This window comes from Aulonocara stuartgranti, assembly GCF_965226115.1.
Source record: "Aulonocara stuartgranti genome assembly, chromosome: 12".
In the NCBI taxonomy this organism is placed as follows: Eukaryota; Metazoa; Chordata; class Actinopteri; order Cichliformes; family Cichlidae; genus Aulonocara; species Aulonocara stuartgranti.
In genome coordinates this window covers 10829745-10850924 of record NC_138948.1, presented here as the reverse complement: position 1 = coordinate 10850924, position 21180 = coordinate 10829745, and the positions used below count along the sequence as shown (strand labels likewise).

At 39.2% G+C, this 21180-nt stretch overlaps 1 protein-coding gene across 2 annotated transcripts in view; it reads left to right on the top strand.

Annotated features, from left to right (window-relative positions):
• Window positions 1-2017: 2017 nt before the first annotated feature.
• Window positions 2018-21180, top strand: part of LOC309718748 (transducin-like enhancer protein 4) — a 73906-nt gene continuing 54743 nt past the window's right edge. For both annotated transcript variants that reach the window (XM_082554279.1, XM_082554276.1), the window contains exon 1: window positions 2018-2378. Coding sequence is in view for 1 of the 2 variants with exons in the window: in XM_082554276.1 (XP_082410402.1) it covers window positions 2367-2378 (12 nt within the window). In the remaining variant the exon portion in view is untranslated. The remainder of the gene's footprint in view (window positions 2379-21180) is intronic.

Sequence of the window (21180 nt, the reverse complement as noted above, 5' to 3'; positions counted from 1 at the left end):
CAGTCACGTACTACTAACTAACTGGCTGCTGAAAGCCAGAGCAGCTCTGTATGTAGGAGTTAACAGGTCTGTATAAGGACTGTGTCAGCATCAGAGAGACTGTGCTCCATGTGGGTGTCCAGAGGCCTGTTCATTGCCGCCTTTGCCCTGCTAACGTCTATCGGGACGGCGCTGCAGTGCATTTCACCCTGACCTTTGACCTATGGGGAAAATGAGAATTATATTACAGCAATAGATTGTATCATGTATCCTTAGGCCAACTAAAAATACATTTAAATGTAGTCTTGGTTTACAGTCTTGATTTTTAGTTGAACATGAATTGTGTAAACAGTGCAAAGCTAGAATGTACTATGACTGATTTTTTTTAACCCATCCATAAAATCTGCAAACAGCAACTGTGACCTAATACGCCCTGTGAAAGCTCACCAAACAAGAGAGGAAAAACAAAACACATTAAGAAAAATTATTTGCAGTATAAGAATAAAAACAAAACTGATTTAAACAGATTCAGCATTAAGACAAACAGATTCTAGTATTTTTCAGTGGCCAAGTTTAAAGCAGACAGTTGGACCTTCTTTCCACTGGTACTATTAACTCTTACAAAAGGGTAGGGGATAAAGATTTCAGGAGTAGTTCTCGTAGATGCTCCCTGGATATCGTAGCCATCAAACTCTATAACACTAAAAAAAGAAGAAGAAAAATCTCAAATAGGAAGGAAGAAGAGATTTTTAAATAACTGTGTTTTTTCCTTAATATGTTCTCTCACCCATGTGTACTGCTCCCTATAAGCGTCAACAAAATAAAACTAGATGTTTTAGCACCAATTATCCTCTAGGTGGAAGTGTTCATCAAGAAACTTATTTTGCATAACCCAGGCATGATTGAATGGAGTCTTTCAAGCTTTGCCCATCCCATTTAATTATTAGTCTTTAGTGATATGTTATCTTGTAATCACACAGCCAAGATTGGCATATTACACAACAAAAATTATAGTGTTAGTATGATATTGTGGCACAAAAGAATAGAGACAACTGAAACAAGTAATCTCCTCAGAAAAAGAATTTGGATTATAGTCTTGTTCTCCTGTCTAGACACAAACACATGCATACATAAATGCATGTTCATGGTATTGTTTACTCTCATAGGGTCAACTGAGCATCATAGGTGAAGCATTCTCAGCTGAAGAAAGAAAGCATACATCTCTACTTCAGAATCAGAATCAGAAAGGGGTTTATTGCCAAATGTTGAGCAGGTTTACAACATTAGGAAATTGCTGCGGTGCTTCAGTGCAAACATAGTGTCATAAATAGCACTTAAATAGACATGAAAAAATAAAAGTAGGGATAAGAATTAAAAGTGCTACGTAGAAAGATATGTGCATGAGCTATACATGAGATATATACATGAGAATAAGAATTAGAATTAAGAGTGCTACGTAGAAAGATATATACATGAGTGCTTGGAACCCTGAAAGTAATTCAATTCAAATCAGTTTTATTTATATAGCGCCAAATCACAACAACTGTCGCCTCAAGATGTTTTATATTGTAAGGTGCACCCTACAATAATACATACAGAGAAAAACCCAACAATCATATGATCCCCTATGAGCAAGCACTGTGGCGACAGTGGGAAGGAAAAACTCCCTTTTAACAGGAAGAAACCTCCGGCAGAACCAGGCTCAGGGAGGGGCGGGGCCATCTGCTACGACCGGTTGGGGAGAGAGAAGGAAGACAGGATAAAAAAAAGTAATAAGTTCTCCGGGCTTCCTGAAGAAAAAGTACATCAGTATTAGACACAATAAATGTGTATCACAGTTTACAGTTATTGCTGTAAGATGCATAAGATAATTCATATTCCAGGAGGTCGGATAACTCTCTCTCCTTTTATTCTAAGTTACATTTATTACATAATGTACTCTTATCTTTGTACTTCAAAAGACAGCCTGCTTATGATGTGCACAATACTGCAAACTCCTTTTTGTAAAATTAAGATCATTTAGATATTTTATGTATTATATATATACTAGGGGTGCAACGATATTCGTATCGATATTGAACCGTTCGATACAGTGCTTTCGGTTCGGTACGCATATGTATCGAACAATACAACATTTGTAATTTATTTTATCAATTTTCCTTCTGACGATGCTGTCTGTGTTGAGCGCTCAGTGAATCTGCGTTCGACTACTCCGCCTAGGCTGCACTGTCGAGCGCAGATCCACTGAGCGCTCAACACAGACAGCATAGTCAGAAGGAAGAGCGCAGGGCAAGCTAGCGAGACAGAAGTTAAGCTCTACTTGCAACAGGCAAATTGAACCTCATTCAGATCTGGCGTTTGGAATTATTTTGGTTTTCATGTGACGTATGACCCTGAAGGTAAGCGAGTCATGGACTAAAGTAAAACAGTATGTTGGATGTGCCATGCAATGCTCAATTACATTGGTGTGAACTAGTGTGTTAGCGCAGTTAGCTCTTAACGTGTTGGCCGTCTAGCCCCATGCACGGAGCGATCGGCGGTAGCTCGTTAACGGAGATTTGCCGTGTTGTGGCGTTAAGGTCATTTCAACGAGATTAACCTGAAAGCACTAGTGGGAACACAACGAATATGACTGCACATTTACGCCGACATCATCCTAGTGCAAAGACAAGTGGAAGCAGACAAAAAAAAGCAAGCATGCTACTAACTTTAGCCGAGTCATTTAGACAGCTGTTAGCACATGATTCTCCTTATGCTGCTGAGAATATAGCCCAGAAGAAGCGGATAGTATAGCTTTTATTTTGGAAAGAGCCATTTCTCTGTAATAAACTCTCTTTTCCAAAGATGAGTGATTCCTCAATCAGATACAGGGCTTGCAATATCGCTAGCCCGACGTCCTGGAGCTAGCGATTTTTTTCAGTCAGGCTACCAAAATCTTTCTCTTCCCTGCCCGTCGGGCTATTGTAGGAAAAATATATGTCAATGCTTTTGCATTCTTTCAGAAATGTAGCTGGGTAATTATGTCATTGGCATCGGTGAGCCACTGTCAATATGTGACATATTGAAGTCGCGTTTGAATTTGCGCTTGTTTTTTTGCTTTCACTTTGCAATCGTGCGAACTGTGTATAGAGAGCGACAGCACTGATCTGTGAGTGATGATAATTTGTGCACCAATTCCTCTGACATCGTCTTATTAATCGTTAGCTTACTATGCAAACATGACAAGTGAAATCTCCTGCAGCAAGCTTAAACATGTGAGAGGTTGATCGCGCAGAGAATCGCTGAGCTTATGTGAGTGAGCGTGTAAAAGCATTTCAGTTCTGCTGAGCCAAATAAGACAGGTCAGGGTGAAGAAGTGACAGCCAAAGAAAAGCTTACCACAAAACGGAGAAGTTATGACAAATCAGACTATAAGGCAAAAAGAAAGTGCAGCTTTATGGTTTCATGGACAAAAGAATTTCTGTGGCTGCGATATGATGAGCTAAATAACCAGGGCTGCACATAAGTGGTCCGCAGGTGCGCATTCGCTGTCAAAATAAAAAACACGCACAAGGGTTAGGGTTAAATTTAAAAACTGTACTTTTGAGTTAAAATATATATTTATAATTTTAATAAATGACAAATTAAAAATGCATGAACATTTTTTTGTATCGAAAAAATATCGAACCGTGACACCAAAGTATCGAACCAACCGTGAATTTTGTGTATCGTTGCACCCCTAATATATACCGCACCTTGCAAATTTTTTAAGAACAAACAATAATTTTTTCTTAAGTCTAAATCTATTTCTTATTTGTATTTTTAATGCAGAGTCAATTTCAAAAACCAAAAAAATATATTTTTATAACATCATTTTTTTTAAAAAAACATCCTTACTTTAGTTTTAGTGCCTAGAACCTTTGCACAGAACCGTATCTGAAAGCTATGGAGGATGAAGTGTAAGAGCTGAAGCTGTGTTTCAGAGTCCACCTGGTGACCACTGAAAAAAAAATCAACTTGCCATTTTCTTACTTTCATTTTGAAATGTAATGAAACACAAGGCAAAGTTGATCCAGGAGTTATTATTTTATATAACATCCCAGGTGATTCTTTCCAAAAAGTAATTTTGGCTGTTAGCAAATATCAATACCAAAAGCAGGGGAGAAAGTCTGAATGCTGCTGTTGACTGTGGCTCTCCGGGGTGGGAGATGTTGGACCTGCTGCTAAGGTTTGTGTGCTGAGAGGTAAAAATTATCTACCTGAGTGAGGTATTGCTTTAAGTCAGCCCTGTCAGTATAATAGGAAACTGCCTTAAATCATTCTTTACATTTCCACCTGCAGCTTAAGACGATGTAAGTCTTTCAGCTTTTTATAATTTACAGTTATTTTCAATTTTTGCTTTGAAGATCACAGTAATGATGTCATTAGCTACAGGTATCATCCTGGTTTTTCTCTAGAGATCAATTGACTTTTGCTAATTGCAGAGGCCATCTAAGCTCTGACACTTGGTGGATGAGGATTAGTGTTTAATTAGGCTACTTTTGTTTTCAGCATATTTATTGTGTGATTATATTTCTATTTTACTTAGGTAATGGCTGTAAAATGAAACTTAGAGGCACACATTTGAATGAAACATCAAGATATGTAGTAATTTTGATGGCAAGCTATCACATAGCTGCCTGTATATCAAGTTTATGCTATATTAAGAAAAAATGAGCACAGAATGCAGGACACAGGAGGCCACACTGCAAAAACAAAAGTGAGCTTTAACGTAAAGCTGATTTAGTGGAGGTGAAAAAAGTTCAAGAAAACACAAAAATAAGAACAAGCACAAGGAAGAACACTGGTAAAGAACATGGGTAAGCATACACACTATGATGAGAAGGGCAGGGCTATAAATAGGCAATGCAGAAAACTAATTGACTCAACACGGGGGGAAACTAATGCGGGCAGGGCAGACAAACACAAAAGGCTGGAAAGAAATGACGACAAAGTGTAAAAGACTCAGACAAGCAAGGTAAGAGAGAAAACAAAAAATAACCAAAGTTCAACAAAAAAACAGACACAGTAACATTATAATTATCAAACAGATGCTGAAAAGAGGTTGAAATACAAAATATTACTGATTTGCTTGGAAACTGATATTAATTTGCTTAGAAAGGAAAGGAAATATGAATATCTATAATAATGCAAGCGTTTGGTGAAATATTTGAAAGTCCATGTGATTGGGTTTTAAATTTCTGTTTGGGCTCAAGTACAATAATATCAACCGTTGCCTGAAGCAAGAAAGGTAGTGTAAATAATGCAAAGGGATCAGTGAGAGACATTTCCTTTCTGTATTTGTGTGTCTACAACATGAGTTATGTTTCCGAAATGAAAAACTGAACAGGTCTCTTATTGCAAATCCAAGAGACCTTTAAACCTTGCAAAGCACTTGGGACTAAAGCTTTAGGAAAAAAAAATGAAACAAATCCCGAGATGTAAATTCAAAAAGGGATGAGAAGGATTTCCCCTTGAAATCCCCTGTAAACGCAGTCAGTGATGGACATACACTCACAAGACAGGTTTTTAGGTACCCATCCAGACACCCTTTGGCCTTCTGAACTGAGGTAATTTTTTAGATTCAACAAGGTGCAGGAAACAGTCCTCATTTGACTACTGAGTGTCATCTTGAAGAAACCAGTTTGAGATGATCTTTATGAGCTTTGCGACATGGTGCGTAATATATTGATGCAAAGCAGGATGGATCCATGCTTCCATGTTGTTTATGCCAATTTTTTTACTGTTCTGTCAGAGTGATACAATAAAAGTTGAGATATTTTTAGTATCAGAGTTTTCCCAGTTGCCTCAGTCAGAATTCACATAGGCTCATTTTCTTAGCTGACAGAAACTGCACCTTGTGTGGTCTTCTGCTTGTAGACCAACTACTTACAAGTTTGACATGTTGTGCTATTACACTTCTGTATACTTTGATTGCAATGAGAGTTACTGTTGCCCTCCTAAAAGCTCAAAGCAGTGTAGTCATTTTCCTCTGACCTCTGACATCATCAGGACATCTCGGTTCATGGGATATTTTGTCTTTTTCAGTTCACTCTGTAAATCCTATATATGGTTGTTTGGGAAAATTCCAGTAGATCAACAGCTTCTGAAATATTTAGACCAGCCCACCTGACACAAACAACAATTAGTATAATGTAATATAATTTATGTCTGTGAAGGCTTTCAGTCATCCAGGTCATCGTAGTCTAAGGAATTTGGAAAAAAAGTGTCTGGACAGCTTTAAGTAATATAATGTAAATCACCTTTATGCCAAATTCTGATAAAGGCCTTGAACTTTAGCAGGCCAATATTACTATGTTTACTCAGCTAAGTGCACTGAGTTGCTGTCAAATTACTGGCAAATTAGGCATTAATGAGCAGTTATATGGATGTAGCCTAATAAAGTTGCCAGTGAGTGTATCCCCAGTTGTCTGAAAACTGATGCTATCTATCTATCTCAGCTCAGGATCACTAGTTTAAAAAGCTGAGCCATACAACATATTCTGTGTAGGACTCTAGGATTGCAAGTGTAGAGTGTTTAAAATGAGCTATGTTAATTTGATTTTCTTTCCACAGGAATACATAAATATATACTACTACTATAACACTACTTCAGTCATACTTTACGAAAACCAGAATGTATTACATGTTGCTAAATTAAGCTCATTTCTATATCTCTGTAAAACTATATCTGAAAAGAGATGTTTGAGCTAGAACATAGCATTATACAATATCGTCTTTCCAGTGAAGATTCTGCTCTTTTGTCTTTATCAGGTGACAGTTCTTTATACTCTGCCTTCTGCCAAGATGCCACAAAGATTCTGACAAAATACCAAACCTCTCAGTAATTTTCCTAAAAATATTGTCCATGACCCTGCTGCAGATCCACCTGAAAGCTGAAAAAAGCAAGTGAGAGATAAGAAGAGGTAGAGGGGCTTTGAAATGCCAGTAGGGTTATAGCAGAGATGGGAGGTTGTGACAGGATTGTGTGGTGATTCTCGTCCTGTCAAGCCCACTAATGTCGAGGTAATGCCGCCGGCAGGCTGCAGTAAGACGGTGATAATGAAAAACACCAGGGAAGACAATATCAAATGGCTCTTCTACATGCTACAGTGCAGATTAGTCGACACAAAAGTAGGGTGGTAGCAGCAGAGGAGGCAGAGGCAGGCTTTAGTGCTGCTGATTGAGTCTCATGTCAAGAGCTCCATGCTTCTAGCATGAAAAGTTACTGTGACTGACATTCTTTATACAGTCAGACCCACACATACACACTCAGAATCTGTTTTCTATAGATACTGTATATGCTGCCTGCCTTAAGAGGAACATCGCTGAATTTCGAATGTATACTTGAAGTTTATTCCTTTTCCTTGGATCTGCTCAGTGTGCAGTGCAGAACCTTTAGTACAATTTTAAAGATTGCGTTTCTCCCCAGAATTTATGTTGCCACAACACTGCACACAGAAGAAAAAGTCTGCTCAGGTAGCTGATAGCTGGAAGAGAACAGAATAGAGATTTTATGTATGTATTTATGCTTTTGATTATTTGTTGTTGTTGTTTTTTTGGCAGGGTGATAAGTTCAAGAAACAACACTGATATATAAAGGTTAAATGAAATATTTCAAACACTGGCCATACTGTTTTCTTGTTTCCTTTCCGATTCTCACGTACACCAGTGCAATTCACAGGAAAGACAATTGTCTGCATATTTAAAATGAAGGAGTTTGTGCAAAATTGCTCCTGCAAGGTTGATAACAACACAAAACACGCTTGTGTTTTAATGATAAAGTTCAGAGTTTGAGACCAACATTCAGAAAGCAGCTGTATGTTGAATTGGGCAAAGGTTTTTTTTTTGTAATCGAAGTCTTTATTTGTTTTTAACATTTCACAACACGAAAAAACAAACAAAACAACCAACAAAACAACAACAGGAAGGGAAAAAAAAAAAAAAAAAAAAAAAAAAAAAAAACAATAAAGAAAAGAAAAGACAGCTTTCAATCCCATAGCTAATCCACCTTTATACTTCGGGTCCATTTTCAATACCTGTTAACTAACAGTACACCCGTAAAAAAATAAAAACAAAAAAAAAAAAAAAGGACAGTTAACTCAAATCTTTAAGTCATTCCCTTACTGAGTGCCTACACAAACAAACAGTGCAGCAAGCGTACAACATAACTAAAGATAATTGCCCTGACCAAATAAGTTCCAACCATCTCAGCCAATAACACGTCCCCACGATTTGTCAAAACCCTCCCTATCATCATTAATCCTAGCCAAGAGTTTTTCATACGACACCATTTTCAGCATAGTTTCTTTCCACCTATTATATTCTGGAGGAGATGGTTCCTTCCATACACTCAGAATAACTCGAGCCGCTGCGATCACCCCCACCTTTATAACCACAAAGTCATATTTTGAAACCCCAGGTAACACCGACCGATCCCCTAATAAGCACAGTCTTGGTGACAGGGGTATCATCAAACCAATCCACCTTCCTATTTTGTCCAACACTTTTTGCCAAAAGGGATAAACTTTCCCACATTCCCAAATAGCATGTATAAATGTCCCTGGATCTGAACTACATTTCCAGCATACATTACTGGGACTAATTCCCATTCTATAAAGTTTGGATGGAGTGAAGTACCACCTGTGTATTAATTTATACTGAGTAAATTTACCCCTGGCCTCCCTTATATACTTATCAGAGAATGACAAAATTCTGCGCCAGTCTTCTTTAGAAATTGCACAACCCAGATCCCTCTGCCATATAATCCTCAAGTTTTCACATATCTCTTTTTTTGGATTGTTAAACAGTTTGTAGAAAACAGCCGCCCTATGTGCTGTACTGGACAATTCTAAAAACTCCACCACCATATTCGAGCTTTGAGCAAATTTTCCTTTGGTAACACAATCCCTTATTTGTAAATATTTCCAAAAATTATTTTCTCTTATCAAACCGTATTTTCGGGTTATTTCAGCAAATGACATAAACACTCCCCCTGAGTAAAGATCACTTATCCTGCGTATGCCTTTGACAAGCCATTCCTTCCAGAACACAGTTTTCCGCCCAATCCGTACAGCAATATTGTTCCATAGCGAGGCATAAGGTTGTCTTAGATGAGATGCTCCACACAACTTGTGCACCTCTACCCAGACAGCTTTGGAATACCTGAGCACTGGGTTATCATGAGAGTCTTGTCCATTAGGTGCCGCGCCCTGTGAGAAAACATCCAAAGGTGTGAAAGGGCTCGCTAGTTCCTGTTCGATCTTCATCCAGCTCAGCTCAGAGCCCGATCCTGTCCAGTATTTGGCCAGTCTTGACAATTCAAAAGCTAAATTATACAACTTCACATTTGGGAGGGCCATTCCCCCAATGTCTTTAGAGGCCCACATTTTCTTTATATTCACTCTCGGCTTTTTGTTATTCCACAAAAAATCTTTGAATAACTTCTCAAATTGACTAAATATGTGCAAAGGAATTCGTACAGGTAACATCATGGAAACATAATTGAACTGTGGGACCACCATCATTTTAATCACATTAATTTTACCCCATAGTGTAAGATTCAATTTACCCCATTTATCCAGATTTGTTTTTATCTTTAGGAGGAGAGGTTCCACATTTGTGGGCAAAGGTTTTTGATGATAATGGGACATCTGCCACCACTCAGATGCCACAGAAAGAAAGGATTTTCATTTCAAATTTATTTTAACGCTGCACAACAAACCTGGACCTCAAACCTGTACAAACTAAATAAATTAGCAGGAGGAAATAGTATTTTCTCTTTTAATTTCAGTTACTTTAAAGGCATAGCAATGTGTGGCTTAATGAACTACGACAACAAAAACTATTGTACTTACAGCTTTAGAATGACTCCCATTATCCCTTTTGTTTTTGGATGAAATGTCTCAAGAACTTCTAGGCCTTGCACACGTGTTTACATTTTTAGCTAGTTAGCTAGTTAACTAGCTAGCACGATTGTTGATAGCGATCCTCCACCTACTGGCTGCATGGTAGCATTTTGAACTGCACATTTTGGGTGGTTATGAGGACACCATTCTGGTAGGTGCGCTGTACACCGCATCTAGCCTACTGGAAATGTAACGGGACTGGTGGTGATACAGGCAGCAGAGCTAGAATTTTTTGGCTTAAAACTTAGCCAACATAGCCTGGTTTAAATGATTTCAGGCTACTCTTTAAAACAGCTTTTAGACACCAAGTACCAGCATTCCTTGTGCTAATTGCAGTAATTACACTTTTTTATGGTATGATTCCTGCACTGCTAGCAATCATATGACCCATTTTTATGTTAGACTGCACACAGCCTGAAGTGATAAGTCCGCCTAAATGGAGAGAGCTAATAAACACTGTTGTGATTATCTTTGACTGGCGTTTAGGTTTTGTTCAGCCAGCTAAGGCAAATAATGCCCAACCAGGTTGAACTTTATTTCTGAGAAACCCCACAGGAATTCAGAATTTAACCTACAAAACACAACAATCCAAACCTCAAAGACAGAAACGATTAGGGGGGTAATGAGCTGGTCCTGATGTTTGGTCCAGAAGTTGAAGCTATATTAAGGATGCGTTCATACATACTTCAGGATGTCAATGCGACATTTTGAACTCTTGTTGGCAGAGTTGGGACGACATCCAAGGAGGTGAGAAATCGTTTTTGTGAGCAGACAGCAGATGTGTAGCTATTTGTCTGAGGTAAAATAGTACTATTTTAATATTTTTATAAATCAGTATTTGTGTGCGTTTTAAGCCACAGGGTAATGGTTACCAAGTGCAGTGGTCTGGTTGGTCAGATCTGTTTATTTGGAGCAGAACAGCAGAAAAATCAAGGCTTTAGACCATGAACCTTTGTACTTTTGTAGTAAAGAAATCCCTTGAAGCCTGTCATTCTACTGTATAACAACATCCATGTGACTCACTGGCAGATTGAGTTCCATTTGCCAATTGTTTTACCTATAAAAAAAGCTATCTGATGAATACATGCAGGACGACTTTTTTTTACATCTTGTATTTATTTATTACTTCTTGCTCTTACAGCCTCAACCATGCCTGATAATTAAACATGACCAGAACTGCACGTCTCTTCCCTGCCTGTTATTATTTAGTGAGCCCATAAAGCTGAATGTCCTTTATGCAACAGTTAATTTAAAGGCCACGCTGGTAATGAAAAGGAAAATGAAGGAAACTAAAAAAGAAAAAAAAAAACTTGAAACTGAAGGACACCATTTTTACCAGCTGTGACAGCGTGGCTGTTATTATTTTCAGCTTGTGAATTTGTGTGTCTGTTACTTTAACAAAACGAGGTCTTGGAGACACCAACTGTACCAGGAACTACACAAATATGATTTTAAACGCTTTGATGAATGTTTATACGTTTTTCTGTAAATGGATTTAGCGATATTGCCGGAACCACGCAACATGCTGTCATGAAACGCTTCAGGTAGCTGCCGTTAAAATGAAGGCCTACCTCAACATCTCATGTCTCTCATCTTGAGTGATCATCATAGAACCTCTACCTCCCTTTCTTTCTCTTTAACTATTGTGTCTTCAGTCCATTTAGTTTCTTTTTCTTTTAGTCCATTCTTTATTTAGAATCCTTTGTTGTTTTTCATGTCTCTGCCTTCCTACTCTTGCCTAATCGTAGTCTTATTTCTCTTCACTTTCTTTTCAGATCCTCATATCCACACCATCTCTTCTTCCCTTCAACACCATCTAATATATTTCTGTCTCAGCTGAATCTCCTTCCCAGCGTTCATTTTCTTTGCCTGTGTATGTGTGTGTGTATGTCTGTCTCCCTCGTAAACTCATTGCTCCACAAGGCTAATCTTGTTAGCACCAAATGCGCCATGTTCCGCTAGCTCCTCTTAATTGCTGTTGTGTTATTAATGAGTGGGGAGCGGGGAAATCACTCTTAATTAGCTTGTCTCATTCGGCAGGCATCTCCAGTGAAGCAGTGGCGACGGCGCTCAGGCACAAACACACTGGGGATAATTAAAGCACTTCACTTGTCGGAGTATTTATCTAAACCAAAGAGCAACAAGCCGTTCCTGCAATTAGCCTTGTCATTCATTACCAGCAGAGTGCCATTCATTTGAGTGTTACATTGTCATTTTGCCATTCATCCAATCTGAACCATCTAGGTGCAAGTGCTTAACTCATTCAAAATCATGGCATGGCCTCAATGCACATTTGGCTTGTGCTGAGTCACTCGCTATATGTGGAAGCCACATTACTGTGATAAATTAAGTTATAGTAATGCATGAAATCAGGTTATGAATGTATTAAATTCTGATTATTCTAAATTAATACATTTTTCCTATTCCTTTACTGTAATCCAAACCTTTCTGCTGAAACAACAAAAACCAGTTTACATGAACAAATAGCTGTTTGAGGATAGATGGTGATCTCTCCAAGCTGTACCTCACCTCTTGCCCTTTGACTGCACACCTAAGGTAATCGGGTTTCCATAAATTCTTTAACCATAAGTTAACTCAAAGTGATAACATTGTGCAAATAGAGACCAATGAAAACCAAACCCCTGAACATATTGTGTCATTATAAAATATGTAAAGGTAGCTCATATGGTGAATTACAAATACATTACAAATTAAAAGAATGGGCCCACTGGTCCACTTTCTCCAATACTCAATAGGTCAGACTATACCCATTTTTAAGCTAGACTTTCATTTTAAGTTAATCTGTACAGCTGCTTTGTGTCCATCTAATAAAGGTTAAATAAAAACCCCAAAACAAAACAAAAAAATACACAAATTTAAAATGTAAAGAAGCTTGAAAGAGACTTCCTCTCTGGAAGTCTGGCTCTGACTACGCCCTCATGTCCATCTGTGATCTTACCGCATTTATCTGCAGAAAGCAAACATTAACTTCAGTGTCCGGCGGTTTAGTGAAAGAGTCCTCAGTGTTACATCTCGTGTCCTCAGAGGAGTTTTTTTGGCCTCACTAGCACCTGATGCTCTAATAAGATTTAGTTTCCTGTGACTTTAACCTTTTTGCTAAAATGTCATCCTAATTAAATAGTTACCATTTGATACAGTGGATGAGTTCCAAGTGAAAAACACTTCTCTGCAAACGCTTGGCAAGCACTAGTGAAACTGTGAAAAGTGCAATGCAAACTGAAAACGCATACATTTAGCCCTTTTTAAAGCATGTTAGTTGCAGTGGTGAGGCACATAGCTTACTTTGAAGGTGAGTATTCTCTATTTCAAGTTTGCATTGGATGTTTTCAAGTTTCGCTAGCTGTGTTATCTGTGTTACCAGCAGTCTACAGCAATTTTCGGCAGAATACGTCTCTGCTCTGGCCTGGTGTCACGTTTTCAGATGTTTTGTTTGCCACAAATGTGTCTTCAAACATCCACTCCAATGGACACTTTTCATTATTCCACACGTCTCATGGCTTGAAAGCTTGTTCCCTTGTTGAGTCTGGCCAATGAGAACCAGTGAAGCATGAAAGGTCCTGTAAGCAGGTTTTGCTGGAAAATGGGGCTGATCGTGTCGGCTGTGACTCAGGACTTTGAGCTGGTTGTCTGCTAAAAGGCAAGTCAGTGGTTTGTTTCTCAGCTCCTCTATTCTGCTGGTTTCCATTCATGGTAGGAAAGGAGCTGGCAGTACTTTATGGCACAGGTTAGTCTGTTTTTCATATTTTGCTATTTTAGCATTAGGTTTCTTACACCCACTTGACCTGTAAAACCAGCTATTTGAAGCCTTCTCTACAAATTCGAAATACTTGATACTTGCTTATTTCACCCAATGTTAAACTGTGCTTGAATCTGTTGCCCTGTAAGCTACACATCATCCAACTTGCTGACTGAAACCTCCTTTCTTTTGTGGCTTTAGATTTGCCTGACCTCTTCCTGTCAGTTTTCCACTCTTTCCAGAAAATATTGTGTTTAGAACAGAGAATAGGTTTTCTTTAGCATTCATCTAAAGGAAAGGACATTTACACGGGCAACGTGTTAGTATACAGTTATGCTAGCAATAGATACGACTCTATCCAGACATGTAGTGCCCATAATTGGTTCAGAGACTATGACACAAATTTTTTACAGTCTGGGATTTTTAAAGCTATCAGCAAACACTGGTGCACTTCAAATAATTGTGTGGATTAACTTTAAAGGCTTAATGTGCTACCACTGCTGCAAAAAAAGCTCCAAGCTGGCTAACTGAATACAATTTTGGGGGGTATGTGTAACCGATCAAAATTCTGGAGCTATTTTCCTCGATTCTACAGCTTACAGCAGGAAAAAACAATCTGTAACTGTGCCTGTGAGTGTAAATGAAAGCACCTATCTTTGTCTCCGTGTGACCCTGACATGTTCTCGTATGATGAAAGACCAGTGACAGTGCATTAAGACAAATTTAATTTGCACCTACAGCTGAGTGAGATGAGGGAGGGAACTCTTATTGGGCACGACTAATTGCTGCCTGGGGATCTGTGTTCGTGTGTACCTGTGTGTGTATACTGTGTGTCCCCGGCTGCGTCTCTGCCAATATAAACAGTTTAGTGAATATTTAATGCATGTGTTTGTCTGTGTGTGCCTGTCAGTGTGTGATAACAGAATGTCAGCAAAGACAGAAGAGTTAATGAGGCCTTTTTTTGCCATGAGGAGTGGATTGGACAAGGTGCACAAAGCTCTGTGAGCACTATTTCTGTGTATAATCATGACTGCTGTAGGTAATCTGTGCAACCACGGTGTAGAGTAAAAGAATGGATACTCAAATTAATCATCAACATGATAAACTATTAGTCTGTTCAACACATATAGTGTGGTATGTATTCTGAAAATTAACCTAATCTTCATATTTACATGATTATTATTATTACTGGTGACAACACATGAACTGGAGACCATACGGCAGTCTAACGAAGGTGCATTGGTTCTATGTTTTACTGACACTGAGCAGGCACCGGTCTCCGAGGGTAGTATTGTCAATTTCAACTTTAACTATAAAGTGCTGAGGAAAAACATTTAGGTGCAAATGACCTGAACTGTGGCCTGTACCATTATGTGCAAGCACATTATCATTCATCACCTGCAATATTTGCTAGATTTGGCTCCCCATGTCCTTTTCCTCAAAATGAAATTCCATCTAAATATCACCTGTAATAAATCAACTTAAGTGATGTGTACTTGGCTGTCACTAAAGTTGTGGTCAGATAATGTGATCACCCTACGGCACCAGGTGGTTTCGTCATCAGTGAACTTCGTTTTAAACTCTGCACTCGATGTAACCGTAATACTTCCAGACAGTAGTAGTGTTGTCTCTTGATGTGTGTTTCTTCAACAATAAAAAAATGAACACAAATAAATCTCAGTTATATGTGCAATATTATGTACCACACTGCAGTCCTACTTATTTAATTCTGTTCTCAAGGAAATTGGCATCGACAAACACCATTAGCAATATAAACAGAATAAACTGCAATCCCACCTAATAAAACACAGTGCTAACACAGAAAACCCATTATATTAAAATATCTAACTATAATGCACAAAATCTTTGTTTGTGAACTCCTCTTTCAGGATCAGAAGTTGGGCAACTAAAACTGGTCTTAAGCTCCTGAAGGTTCCTACCTATATCAGATCTTATTATGTCATCACGTTACCTAGCAACCAGCTACCTAGGGAAGTGACCCAAGTAGCATTTCTGCACCTACAGCAACTTATAAAAGCATAGTATGAATTTAATTTCAAGATATTAACATGTAATTAAACCCAGAGAACTTTCATGTATTATGATCATTGTGTTACCTAGAAAACTTACTAAGGATTAAAATTACACACAAAACATATGCCTTAAAATCTTAAATTATATCAGAGCATGGCTGTGTGGGAATGGCGCCATCATGATTTGTGCTACACCTGCCTATTTGCTACGTACGCAATAAACAACATCTTTGAGCAGTGCCTTGATAGGAGCTCCTTCTATATGACAAGAGATGACAAATACAAAATACAACATTTCTAGATGTACATGAAACAGTTTATGATACACCTGCATTAACTATATTTAATAAATGTGGAGCTATACTGGGTAATTACTATATAAATTATGTCTCCCACATGCAACAAAATGGATATTTTTCTTTAAAGAAAATGGAAACTTTCTTCTCTGAGGACAAGCTGTCACTATCCCTGCTAGGCAGTACTGACCTGTCACCTGATGCTCTCTGGAACAACTTAAAAGATAAGGTAATGTCTGCTACAGTTAACAATAACTGAAAGGCTAATTTTAACCTGTTACCGTGGACTTAAAAAATAATTGTAAACCATGGACTTTAGTTTCCTATTAATGAAAACTAAGGAAAAAATGTTATGAAAGCATACTAAATCTTACATTGCTATTTTAACACAGTGGAGATGTAGTACACTGCCAGAATAGTGTTTCCAGGGAGCAATCCATATGTAGCAAGGTTTGCAGTGAAGCTTCAAACTTAAAAGGAATGGAGATCAAATTTTACCTTTTCAAGAGACGGTTGTGAATCTTTTTTGATTGAACCAGCATATATAATATGTACATAAATAAAATACATAAATAATCATTATCCAATAATTCACTTCAAGGTGCACTGTGAATTTTCAAGATTTTCAAAATTTAGGGAGCAGTTGCCACGCAACTTTAAGAAAATAAGACCAATCATGTATTTAATTTAAACATGTTTGCTGTCTAATTGGATGCAAATTTGAAGCGAATGAGTGACGTCAACTATTAACATCAATCAACATTTGCCTCCCTGCATACTAACATTTGATGTAGTAGATCCAGGATTATGTGCTTATACTTTCTTAATATTATGTAGAGTAATTACAGCAGTTTGCAACCTGTTTTACAAAAAAAATCTGCAAACATTTTCTATGTAAAGATTTTTTTTAAACTTTAAATAGTATTGCTAAAGCACTCTAACAGATAATGCATTAACAACCACTTTTCTGTTTTTTAATATACTTGAATGAAATGCTTTTTTTATTAGAGCTTCACTTTGCATATTTTTTATAAATGTGTAATGGTAGGGCTGTATTTTAGTTGAGAGCTGATCCTTCACTTATTGTAAGAACAGTCTAGCATTGTGTGTTGTGTTTACATTTCTGAATAAAGCGAGAGGAAAAAGTAGGCTACTGTCAGGGGTAAAACTTTTTGTTCCGTGTAATCTCATCTGTCGTAGTGCTGCAGTGTTTCCTCTGTCTCTGCACGCTCATGTCCTCAGCAGGCAGGCTCATAAATTGGGCAGCTAAGCCTTTCATAAAGTTTAATAAAGCGCTGTTTCGTGGCTCAGGGGAGCTGGTATTAGTGACGAGAGCCACTGCTGCCATTCCAGCAAATCACATCATCATAATGAGGCTGTACTATGGGAGTAAGACACCTCCCTCACCGCCTACACATCTACCCACCCCCCTCGACCATCTTTGTTTTCTTTATCATTCCTCTGACACAATATGATGTCTTCACTTCACAGCCTTTTCCAATGGGAATTTGGGGATAGCGTTGTTTAAACGTCGTGGCCAGCTTGGACAGGCTAGGGTTATTTCTCATTTAGTAAAGATCACAGACGCTGTAAATGCTCCGGCGGCATGCCGTGAATGCCAACACCGGCGTGATTGGCAGCTTGACGGCAGCAGCAGCATTTGCATGGCATTTAGCTGGGCGGGCGATGGCCACCCCTAACACCAAGGTGGGTAAATAAGATGACTTCTCTGTTCACACAATGTACACACGCACAAACACACACACACACACGCTTATGCACTCACGCATGCAATCTCGCTCCTCAACAGCCCCCAACTATCTTGGCCTGCCAAACCTGGAGTCACTCATAATTGTGTGGCATTTAGGCAGAGGGAAGGGACATCTAGTCGTGTGGGCGAGTGGTCCACTGAAAAGTCTGAGCCGCCCACCGCTCAGTTCTACATTTGAGGGGGTTATTTTAGAGTGATTAGGGACAGCCGCAAATTACCCAAGCGAAAAAAAAGGTGCTTTATAAGTGTTGCAACCCTGAATAGAGCTCATATTTTTTAAGATTACTACAACCCCCCACCTCCATCTTCTTCTTAAAAAAATAAATAAAAGCACTACTGTAGCACCATATAATATACATAGAGTGATGCAGCTTGTCGTCTTACTTAATTGAAGTATCTTATTTATTTTAACTGGATGACTATTGATTAGCCGTGACGTTAATAAAATAAAACCCTATTAAGTACTGCAAAAAACGTGATAATCTTTTTGGTCAAATCAATCAATTCTAGTTGGGATTTTAACCTTTTTTGTGTTATCAGGCTCTGATAATAAGCTCTCTGATCCAATCATCCAAGTGTTGTTTAGACAGTTGCTTTCCCTGGACAGGATGAGCAAAACAAACAGCTGGTTGCATAAGCACGAAGCAGGCTGGGGGCAGATACACGGGGCCTCCTGTACTCAGCGGTAGCAAAAGTATGAAGAGAAAAAAGCTCCCAGGTCTAAAATGAGGTATCAGTGAAAGGTGTCCACTGACGGAAATTAAGTGCAAACCCTGCAGTGCAGATATGGATGAACTAACACTATAAACTAGTAGGAAAAGGCCAGTAGTTGCTATTTCTGTAACTACCTTCTTTTGCAGTATTTTATTCATTCTCAACTTCTGAAGGGAAATGGCTGCCTCTTTGTAGCAGCTTTGCCCATCTGATACTGAGGATGCAGAGTGAAGTAGCTTTGAGGAGCTGTTTTCTCAAACAGGAAAACATCTACCTTCACAAGAATAACAGGAGTAAGAAAATAAGTTCATTAGAGTCCAGCTGGGATTGGCACTCATACTCATGCACATTTGTTGACTGCTGTATTGATATGTTGACAGTATTTCAGGGTTTATTTAGAAAAAAAGGAAGATGATGCAATCATTGTTTATTGGCTTTCCTGTAGCACATTTTTGTACAGCATGCATAATGATAAACGTTGGGTTTGTAAAGGTCTGCCCTTTGTTTTGTAGTAGTTTTGTAGTGTTCTTTGGTTTGGTCTTGGTAGCCGGGGATCGGTCCGCCAGGACCTCAACTCCTGGCCGCCGCCCGGCTCACATTGCACCCGACCCCTACGGTACCTCTTGCGAGTGGTGGGCCTGCAGGAAGGTGGGCCCATGTCCCTTTTTCAGGCTGTACCCGGCCGGGCCCCATGGACTAAGGGCCGAAAGGAGCCAGTTGAGGTGGTTTGGGTATCTGACGAGGATGCCTCCTGGGTGAGGTTTTCCGGGCATGTCCCACTGGGAGGAGGCCCCAGGGCAGACCCAGGACACGCTGGAGAGATTATATCTCTTGGCTGGCCTGGGAACGCCTTTGTGTTCCCCCAGACAAGCTGGAGGAGGTGGCTGGGGAGAGGGAGGTCTGGGCTTCTCTGCTTGGGCTGCTGCCCCCGCGACCCGGCCCCGGATAAGTGGAAGAAAAAGGATGGATGGATGGATCTTTGGTTTGGTAGCCTTGTGTGGTTGTAATTAATGAGAAAGGACATCTGGACAAAAACTATTTTAATCAGTAACATTTATACAAGCAGTGGAATCATATAGGATTCCTAATTAAATCCCTTTTGTGGAAGTATCCACCACAAGATTCTTACTTCCACACACTAGCCATACAAATCTTGCCATCTACGTCTCACCCAAAAGAAATTTTCTGGTGAAGCAATTTATTTTTATTTTTTCTATTCAAGTAATTTTATGGTGTGATTTGATATTCTTCTCAGTCGCACCGTGTGTATTGGTGTCAGCAGACGTGGCAGCAGTGAAGAATCAAAACTCAAGACTTGTTGTTTCCAAGTTCAATTTATCATTTATCTTCTACTGTTTTAAATCCCCATAAATTAAAACCCTTGCATATGTTCACATACCTCTTTTTATTCCCAGAGTAGGAGATTTATTTGTCAGAAGTCATATTAACCTCTCCAAGTCATCTTATTTTCTAATAATTTATCCTGGTGCAGACGCTCACATTTACACACAGTCCCTCAACTTTTATTCACCTGCAATGATTCTGAAATGACATTACCAGTGACAGCCAGGCAATAACAAAAGTACAAAAACTTCTTTGAAAAACAATAAATCAATAAGCCTTGCCAACAATTCCTGTTACATTCGCGACTCCTTGACACCTGAAGCTCATTAAACACAGCCTAATGTCAACTTAGAAGAAGGAGAGTACACAGAGGCTCGCCTTTTCACAACCTATCACAATAAGAGCTGCTGAGCAGCCTTGATATATTGTATATACTAGAAATAAATATGATTGTCCTTTAATCTGATTTTATTATACTGGGGACTCCCGCTGGCAAATCTACTGAGGGCTGATAGCCTGTAATCTTATTGCAGGGAGCGCGGTGTATTTCATATCCCTTTCCTGATAGTTTTTTATCATGTCAAGACTATTATTGTTCCTATTGGTATATGTATTTCTCCATTTATATGCACTCGTGTATATAACCTAATAAATCGCGTTATTGCACATTCTTGAGCATCTGTCTCTGTTTGCATATGTATGTGTGCATGTTTGCGTGCATCCAGAAGTCTCTCCAGCTCGCATGTGGGTGCTAATTTTGCCCCTCAGCATGCCGTGCTGCATTGAGGGTTCTGCTCTGTTTATGAACCAGGCATATTGACCCAATTTAAGGCCTTGGCGCTTTCTCTCTCATCTCTTTCTCCCTCTGTCTCTCTCTTTGTCCACCTGCCGGCACATATTGGGAGCCTGCACGGTTGGCGAGACGGGCTCGCTCGGTCTGAACTAAACGGCACCCGCATCATTGAGCAGCATTACCAGCCTCTCCCGACTCATCACTCCCACTAAATGCTGCAGGTCTGTGCGTGTGTGTGTGCTGATGTCTGTACAAGATGTGTTCGTGTAGAGGGCCCGTTAACTAGAAGGTCTAATAAATCAACCTGTCTGTCCACAGCCTCCGCCCATTCTTTGCTCTTATCTGTTCCCCCTATTACTCCTCCCTCCTCCTTCCTCACAGTCCTCTTTTTGCTCCCCGCTTTCTCTCTTTCTTCCTTCTCTGCTCTCTCCATCGCTCCCTCCTTTATGTCCTGTAATTCTTCTTTTAAAGCTCAGAGGGTGGTGTTGGAGGCATTATGCGCCTCCTAATAGATCACTGTCTGCGAGCAGAGCAGAGCAGAACAGTGAAAAGTAACATGGCCATCGG